At 40.5% G+C, this 9,236-nt stretch overlaps 1 protein-coding gene across 1 annotated transcript; it reads left to right on the forward strand.

Moving 5' to 3' along the window:
* The first annotated feature begins 926 nt into the window (after nt 1-926).
* LOC135729754 (uncharacterized) lies at nt 927-8,793 on the forward strand. The gene is made up of 2 exons (XM_065247584.2): nt 927-967; nt 6,371-8,793. Exons 1-2 carry the CDS (start codon nt 927-929, stop codon nt 8,565-8,567), a joined length of 2,238 nt encoding a protein of 745 aa, XP_065103656.1. The 3' UTR covers nt 8,568-8,793.
* Nucleotides 8,794-9,236: the final 443 nt, after the last annotated feature.

The raw sequence follows: 9,236 nt of genomic DNA on the forward strand, positions 1-9,236 counted from the left end.
ATAGTGGCAAGGAATTCAAGGAAGCATTCTGTAGTCAGATCTTCCCGCACTGCTGTGTGTCTTGAGTTGCCAGGTATGATTTTATTTTTTATGTAATGTTTATTTTTCTATGCTGATCTTTTAGTTAATATTGTGATATATTTGTAATTGATTGATTTATGCTGATCTTTTAGTAAATGTTTTGATATTTGAATAACCAAATGATTGATTTAAGTGTAGCCTACCTGGCAAAATAAATTGTTAATCTTTATTCATTCTAAAAACTTGTCAAATCTTTATTATATTTTCAGGGTTTAAGTTAAATGTATTGAAGGGGGCATAGATTAGGAGAATTGCCTCTATTGAAAATATTACTGGAGTAATTGCCTCCCCGTTTTAAGGTTAGATGGAGTAACCTCAACCTAAAACATAGATGGATCCTCTTATTTTCAATGTGTTTGGAGAAACCTCTAACTTTAACTTAAGTTAGAAGGAGAATGCCTCTATGCCCAGCTGTATGGAACTGCCTTAGCACCTTCAGAATTACACCTTATTCCCTATGTGAATATAATTCACTCTAAATAAATATAATAATAATTTTATAAATTATGATCAGCATCAGAATAGTATTGGTAACTAAGAAATTGGAGTCAGATTATAATTTAACCACAGAGGTCAAAGAAACAAATTAAATAAATGGAATTACTCTTCTAGAAGCGCTACGGAGGGAAAGGACACGTGATTCCCTTCACCACGCATTGGACTTCGACGTTGGGCCAATTGGGTGGCGTCTTACAGCTTGGTGATCCCGACGTGATACGTCATACGCTGAAACCAGTGACGTGTACACCAGAAAGAGTGACGCGAGTCTCCAGCGCGAGGGAGTAACGTCACACCAGCGCGACATTCCATCCAAAGCGAAGTATTCCATTCATTCATCGCGGAGTATGAGGTTTGATCTTCCACTTCTTTGTCTTCAGCTGTGTTGGTAAGTTGATTTTCTTTGCCTTTTAGAGGTGTTGAGGGAGAGCATAAGTGCACCATATAGACACATTTGTAGAACGGGACGGTTTTCCCAGTGATAGACCGGAGACCGTAGAAATCCGGTGGGGCATAAGTTTTAGAACAACAACAACATGGCTTTTCAGGGTGATGATAGTGGCAGTGTAGATAAGGAGATAATGAATTCCCTTGCGGTGCGAATCAAACCTCTTCTCTTGCGTTTACACTCAGAAGGAGTGGATATGAAGTGGACTAATGACCAAATTTTGTCATGGTATTCCACAAAAGGACGTAAATTAGAGAATAAGCGTAAATTCAGGAAAATTCCCATGGCGATTGTTTATTTGCTTCGTCGAAACGATCTCGCAACTATATCGGAAACCGGTAAAGTATTAGCAAATATCCGTGAACTAGAAAAAGCCCGGTCGGAGGAATTGAAAAAGCTTCGTGCCCAAGTCGATGCTTCCCTATATGATAAACAAACCTGGGTAAGACAGGGCGACGCGTTAGAAACACAGATTCAAAAACTTGAAATGAAACTTAAACTGGACAAAGAATACACGAAAGCCCTCGAGGATTGTTGCGATGGCGCGGGATTTCCACTCGCTGCGGTAAAACAGGCGGTAATAAACTCTGTTAATGGAAACATACAAGATGATAGTGATGACGAGGACGTTGCATTAATAGAAAATTCACACGGTCGAGTAATAATGCAGGAGCCAGCACAGAGAATACGAGAGCCTTCTCCGGATGCTGCAGTAAATGTCAGAGCTCACGAACGAAGAGGCCGTAGTCCCATAAGGACGAGAATTAAAACAGGCACAATCTCGAGTAAATCAGTGAAGGTTGCAGTGCTCAAAACAATGAAAAATGCGGACGATGAGATAACAACAATCAGTCGCCCTTTAACCTGTGAAGAATGTGCTAGGCACAAGGAAGTAGTCGGTACAATGCCAAGAAAAGGCCCATTTCAGCCCTATTGGGACAATTTAATGCTGCAAGCCTCGGTGTACAACCTAGAGCTTCGTGATGTGTGGCAGGTAGCTCTGCTAACTATCCCAGCTGAGCTGAAAAATAAAATGCCTGACAATTTAAGAACTGGAGAAATCATAGTTAAAGGGGAGGAAGAAGAAATTGAAGTATATGAGAGATTAAAAACAGCATTGTTGGAGTTAAGAGGTCCAACACATGCAGAATGGAATAGGATAATTGACATAAAACAAAGCAATAAAGAACCATTTGAAGTGTTTGCAGAGCGTATGTGGGTAACATACAAAGAACATTCAGGAATGGAAAATGCAGAAAAAGATCAGGAAGTTTTGTTACAATTCCTTAAAAATAATTCAGGCCCGCATATACAACAGGCATTGATCCATGGGGCGGAGCCTCCTGAAAATACTTACCGAGCATTGGTAGACTGGGCCTCAAAAATCGAAAATAGGCTAAAACAAAATAAGACTCGACAGGTAGCCACAACTCAATGGTTAACAGAAGGCAAAGGCGAGGCACAGCCCGAAACAAAACTACAATTTCGGTGTAATTACTGTAGAAGAAATAACCACACTGCACGTAATTGCTTAAAATTAAAAGCTCTGAATAATCCAGGAAGAACAACCAACAATGACAGGGAGACAGTAGAAAAACTCAAACAATTACTCAAGCAAAACAAACCCTCCACTAAAGCTTCCAGGCAAAATGACATGCAGCCCCCGAGCGGAAATAGCCCATATGCGGATTTGTGCACAGAGTTGCAAAACATGCTGGCAAAATATCGAGATGAAAAATAGGGGTGCGTGGCCTCCGCTACTGTAGGAAGCATTATCAAAAGCGGAAACCGAATTAAAATAAGAGCTAATTTAGGAGGCCAGTTAGCTAATATCCTTATTGATACCGCTGCTGCATGCTCCTGCACAAACATTAACTTTCCTTTAACCCAAGAAACCATACAAATCAGAGGCATAGGTGACACGTTAATGACAGCAGTCAAAACACATCCTGTTTTGATTGATTTAGGCGTGACAGTTTTGCAAGAGCCATTTTGGTATTTGCCAAATAACAGTGAAGGGACTGTGATGGGTATGGACATTATGAAAAAGCATGGATTTGTAATTCATTGCTTTGAAAAACAAATTGAATTGCAAACAAACAAAGCAATTAAAAATTGTGTTAATGTCAGCAATGCCAGTATAGTGTCCATTTCCACTACAGATCCAATTCAGCTGTTGATTGACAAACACAAAGATGTGTGGGCAAATCATGAACATGATTGTGGTTTAATTGATTTTGAAGTTAGCATTGAGGGTGAACCACCCCCACCGCAAAAACAATATCGTATAAAACCAGAAGCAGAAGCGGCCGTTCATGAAATAGTGAAACAACTTGAGATGAGAAAAATTGTTCGGCGATGCAGTTCAACCACTAATTCTCCGTGTCTGCCAGTGCCCAAACCTAATGGAAAATGGCGATTATGCATCGATTATCAACGACTTAATCGAGTCATACCCAAAGCTACCGCTATAGTGGCTAATCCATCCACTATTTTGACACAAATTTCAACAAGCGCTACGTGGTTTACTGTACTTGACATTAAAAATGGATTTTGGTCTATTAAAGTCAAGAAAGAGGATCAATGGAAATTTGCCTTTACAGTAAATCAAATACAATATACCTGGCTTCGAATGCCTCAGGGATGGCATAACAGCCCTTCCATTTTTCATAGAGCGGTCGCAGATGTGCTCAATCCCTTACTGGGGAGCGGCCAGGTAGTGCACTATGTTGATGATATACTCATTGCTACTGAAGGTTCGCTTGAAATTCACTTAAAAGTGGTGGACAAAGTCCTGCAAACGCTAGGCGATGCAGGCTTTAAACTAAACAAAGAAAAAGCTCAAATAGCCCAAAAAGAAGTGCACTACCTAGGGTACAATCTCACTCAAAGTCATCGGGCATTGACAGACGACAGAAGGAAATGCATTGCTGAACTGCCTCGTCCGCACACTTTAAATGCGCTTCAAAAGGTGTTAGGGACTGCTAATTATCTGAGAGATTTTATTCCAGACTTTGCAGACATCGCCGCACCATTGTACGTTCTTTTGAAAGGTAAAACCAAACCATCAGATGTTCTTGAATGGACTGAGGTACATGAAAAAGCATTTACAAACCTCAAACAACGTCTGTGCTCTGCGCCCGCCCTGGGCTTACCCAACGTTACCAAACCGTTTCACGTCCAAGTTGATGCGTACGAAAATACATTAAGTGGTGTATTAGCACAGGAACATGGAGGGAAATTGCGTCCAATTGCATATTACAGCCGGAAAAAATCACCAGTTGAACAGGGGTTTGATCCATGCACACAACATGTACTGGCTGTCCACTGGATGTTAAACACAACAGAACCCATCGTTGGTTTTCAATCAGTGATAATACATACAGTGCACACGCCAGTACAAATGCTGCTGCAAGGCAGAATAAAAGGAGTGTCATCTCAGAGACTTGCCAGATGGTTAGCTGATATACAGTCACGTGACATAACCACAGACAACACACGCATTTTGCCACACATACTCGGGGACATAGATGGTCATCCGCACACATGTTTGCCTGAGAAAGAGATATCCAGCCCTGTGTTTGATCGGGAGGTTCCTGGTCAGACACAGGTGTATGTTGATGGATCCAGGTTTAAACAAAATGATAATTTCTATACTGGATGTGCGGTATGGACACCTAGTCTTCCCGAGTCAAATGTACTACGGCAGATTTTGATAAAACTACCATCAAACATGTCTGCTCAAGAAGCCGAGCTCGTCGCATTACTTGAAGCTATTAAGGCACATTCTGAGCCCGTGTGTATTCATACGGATAGCCGTTATGCCTTCGGCGTCGTGCATGATTTTATGACACAGTGGCAAATGCGAAAATTCCTCACATCTGCAGGAACCCCAGTGAAACATTTCAATATGATAAGTGCAATATGGAATGCTGTAACAACGCGTGAATCTCCCATCTCTGTTGTTAAAGTGCGTGCGCATATAAACAAAAACCCGAACGTGCATGAACAAAACAACAACATTGTGGATCAGCTAGCTAAATTAGCAGCTGTAAAGGGTGACATATGGAATGAAAAACCATCTGTAAACATAAATGCAATTCAAACGACACCAATTGACCTTAAACAATATCAGCAAAGCTTGTGGGTTTCTGAGGGAGAACTAATGTCACCTCTAAAGGAAGATAAGCTAATTACTGTCAATGAAGGCATTGTGTTGAGGGATGGAAAATATGTGGTTCCTGAAGCTTTACAGAAACCAATAATCAAATTGTATCATGATTATTCCCATGTGTCTTCTGAAAAAACATTGCAGTTGATAAGAAGGCAATTTTGGTGGCAAGGGATGACAGCTGACATTGACAGATGGTGTAGTACATGCATTGTGTGTGCCACAGTAAACCAGGGCAAGCCGGGCCGTACAAATTTTTGCAGACCAGAACCACCGAAAGGGCCCTGGGAGTCTTTGCAGTTGGATTTCATTGGTCCGCTGCCAAGTGCCAAGGGGGGATATCGTTATTGTCTGGTCATAATTGATAAATTTTCAAAATGGGTAGACGCTATACCTACAAGAAATAACACTGCAGTTACAGTGGCACGGTTGTTAGCGAACCAAATCATCCCCCTCTGGGGAGCCCCAATTCAAATTGAATCTGATCAAGGTACTCATTTCACTGGTCAAATAATGAAAGACATGAGTAAAATGCTGAATATTAAGCAGAAGTTCCACATTCCATACAGACCACAAAGTTCTGGTATGGTCGAGCGCGCAAACCGCTCGATTAAAGAAGCTATCACTAAACAGATAGTTCAACATCAAAACAAATGGATTGATGCTTTGCCCACTGTTCTAACTGTCTTGCGAGCAACACCATCTAAAGCTACAGGTATAAGTCCATATGAACTTATGACTGGAAGGGTGATGAAATTGCCTATTGATCCAGAAATTTCTCCAGCAGACTTGGGCCATCTTATGGTTGCAACACAGCAGACTGTGCTAAAACAACTGCAGGAAAGACTGAAAGTATTGCAAGCTCAGGCGGTGCTGAGACAACAACAGTCAGACCTGAATAATGATGCACATTTCAATCCAACATTTGAAACAAAATTTGCAGAAGGAGACATGGTGATGATACGTGTCTTTGTGAAACAAAGCACATTTGCTCCTAGGTGGCATGGGCCTTATGAAATTAAATCGACTTGCAATAGCGCTGTGGCCGTGTCCATTAAAGGAAAATTAAGATGGTATCACATGTCTCAATGCAAATTGTTCAAAGGATTGAAAAAATAAGTAACTATGTCGTTGTCTAAATGATTAACTATATCTCATTGTCTCTGTTTCAGGGTGGTCACAGCGATCCCATGGCGACCGGACACAAGGAAGGTGTCAGGCCCCACCTGCATCAACTTGGGCCAAAGGGTATTACTTGCACACACCCTGAAATGTGGGAGATGGGTCTGGAGGTATAGCAAGGGGCCATCCACATCTTATATCACAATTCCGCCTAGAGAAGTAGTTACATGGCCTCCCGGTTTAACATCGGAACCAAATTGCGCAACAAAAATCTGCTGTAAAATAGGTTCCAACCATCCTCCCATATTGAACATTTCAGGAGACACCCCGGCACGCATATATTCACACAATATAACAGCCTGGTATCAACTTAAACTTGAACCAGGAGCAAAAGTCGGGGGTTTGCGCACCCTATATGAGAAAATTAACAATGGTCTAGATCCTAAAATTTGTTATTTTGTGAAAGATCTAGAGCCTGCCGTATACAGATGCACACATACTGAAACAATCAACAGCACACATATGAGTTTTGTAGATTACAAGTTCAACATCACTTCATATGTACCGGATGATAATGATCCAAAAACTTTTATTTGGACTAGCCGAAAAGAAGGAACATATTGTGTGGGCAAATGTGAACCTGATGTAAATAGTTATACTAGCCCACAAAATTGTACATGGACTTTAAAGCATTGTTTTAATTTAACCACTTGTGGGTATAGTAAACCCAAGCAATGTCCAAAATTATATCCAATCCCTCCTGGTGGTTTTATTAAGGGAAATATTAACAAGACTTTGCTACATGATGTTAATTTGGTAATGACTCACGTAACATATAATATTTCTAATATTTTGTCTGCTTATGTGAAACATTGTAGTGCTGATGATAAAACATACGCATGGCTACAGTCACGAATCGATGATTTAATCTCTGATTACAAAAGTAGACTTGCAGTCCAGATTCCACCTGTCCGTTCTAAACGAGACCTGCTTGGAAATGTAGCAGGTCTTTTTGGCTCAGTTAATTCACTTGCCAACACGTATAAAATAACTGGACAATCACAATTTTCAGCATGGTTGGCGAACCAGGTGGCCACTGGTTTTCAGCATCTCACCAATAGTAATGAGAAAATTATTAAAGCTGTTAGATCTGAAGCGCAGGCGCTTCTATTGACCAGCAATTCATTGTTCAATCAGACCCGTATCATCGAACGTGACTTAGCCTGCAGATCATATGCACAAGATTTATTTACTATAGCTAGACAAGAAATTTTAGACTTACGTCTTCTCAAAACACCTAGACATGCTCTAAAGGATTTAATAGAAATTTTGGATTTACATAGGTGGGTTACATCTGAAAAGATGAAAGATATTAAATATTCAGAATTATTATCCACATTAATGTTATATACTGGAAATGAATGTACTGGTTGCATTGGATTCTTTGCCAATTTTCCTTTGATACACCCAGAACAAGTGTTTTTTAATTCCACTACTATACGCTCTATAGGTACAGTAGTGAAGAATCAGATTGTTAAATGGGACCATCTTACAGGATATATGACTCTAAAGGGAAATAAGACCTTATTTACTACTCGCACCTGTTGTCATGAAACTGCAAGTTATGTGATTTGTACATGCAATACTTTACAACCATTTTCTCCTAATGATACTAAGCTCATCAGTGTTCAGTCATTACATGGGCATGCTGATGCAATACAGGTGTCACACACACAGTGGTGTGTGGTCAGTGAGATGAATTCCTTCACCTATGGAGGTCTGACCTGTCCTGCAAACCATAGCTTTTGTCTTGAGGTAACAGAGGATTTTACAATGGGTCAGATAAATATCTTGGGAAGGATTCCACTAGACATCGATGTCTCTCCCTGGTGGGAGGACACATTCTACGAACACAGCACACAGTCATTGACTGACACCATGAATTTGGTGCAACAGATGATTCAACAGACTGAGTATCATCTCAACCAGGCTCAGGTAGAAACAAACCTGGCCAAAGGAACAGCGAAAATTTTGTCAAGTTCATCTATTCGGTCTGCACAGTATATATACACTTGGTGGGACTGGATGTTTCGTGGGTGTGTGATTGGCAGTGGACTTGTGTTTATGTTCTCTTTGCTTCAATGCTGGTATTTCAGATCGACAATTCGCTCTTTACGGACATCTGCCAATGCTGCTATCACCCTAAGTCCCCTACAAGTGCCCGCCATACAGAGACTGTTACAATAATTAAAAACGCACAAGGATTTGAATGACCAGTAAATGGCCCCTAGGGACGATTCTGAGATTGCCCCAAAAGGGCCAGGGAAGGACTGTAGTACTGGATTATAATTCATCAACTTTAAGTTTATTCAGGAAGAGACACTGTAAAACAATTAAACCTCAGGTGGTGTTGTTAACCCGATAAACTAAGTTTATTTATGAAAAGACACTGTAAAACAATTAAACCTCAGGGGGTGTTGGGAACCCAAATGTGACCCGTAGATGAAAGAGGTCTTCAGATATACAACTCTTTGATGTGTTAATCTATTCATCACAAAGGTTTTTGAACTGTTAGCCTTTTGGCTCACATCACTGAGTATCTGCTGAAATGTAATGTATACATATTATGGGGTTCTAAGATTGTGTTTTTACATACATATTCATGTGTAATATTATTTTAAAGGTCATGGTGCGATGAGTAAAAAGGTCTAATTTCTATATATCTAAAATAAGATGGTTCAAGGGTTTAGATAGAGGATGCATTTCTTTGAGAGGTGGGGGTTTTGCCAGGACACCTCTGGCTATTTTGACCAGATGTTCTTTAGGATCATTTGGCACAGGACAAACTGTAGTTTTTTACGATGTCTTTGTTCTGGTCAGTATTTAAAGTATAGTGGCAAGGAATTCAAGGAAGCA

Source organism: Paramisgurnus dabryanus, chromosome 11, assembly GCF_030506205.2.
Source record: "Paramisgurnus dabryanus chromosome 11, PD_genome_1.1, whole genome shotgun sequence".
NCBI lineage: Eukaryota > Metazoa > Chordata > Actinopteri > Cypriniformes > Cobitidae > Paramisgurnus > Paramisgurnus dabryanus.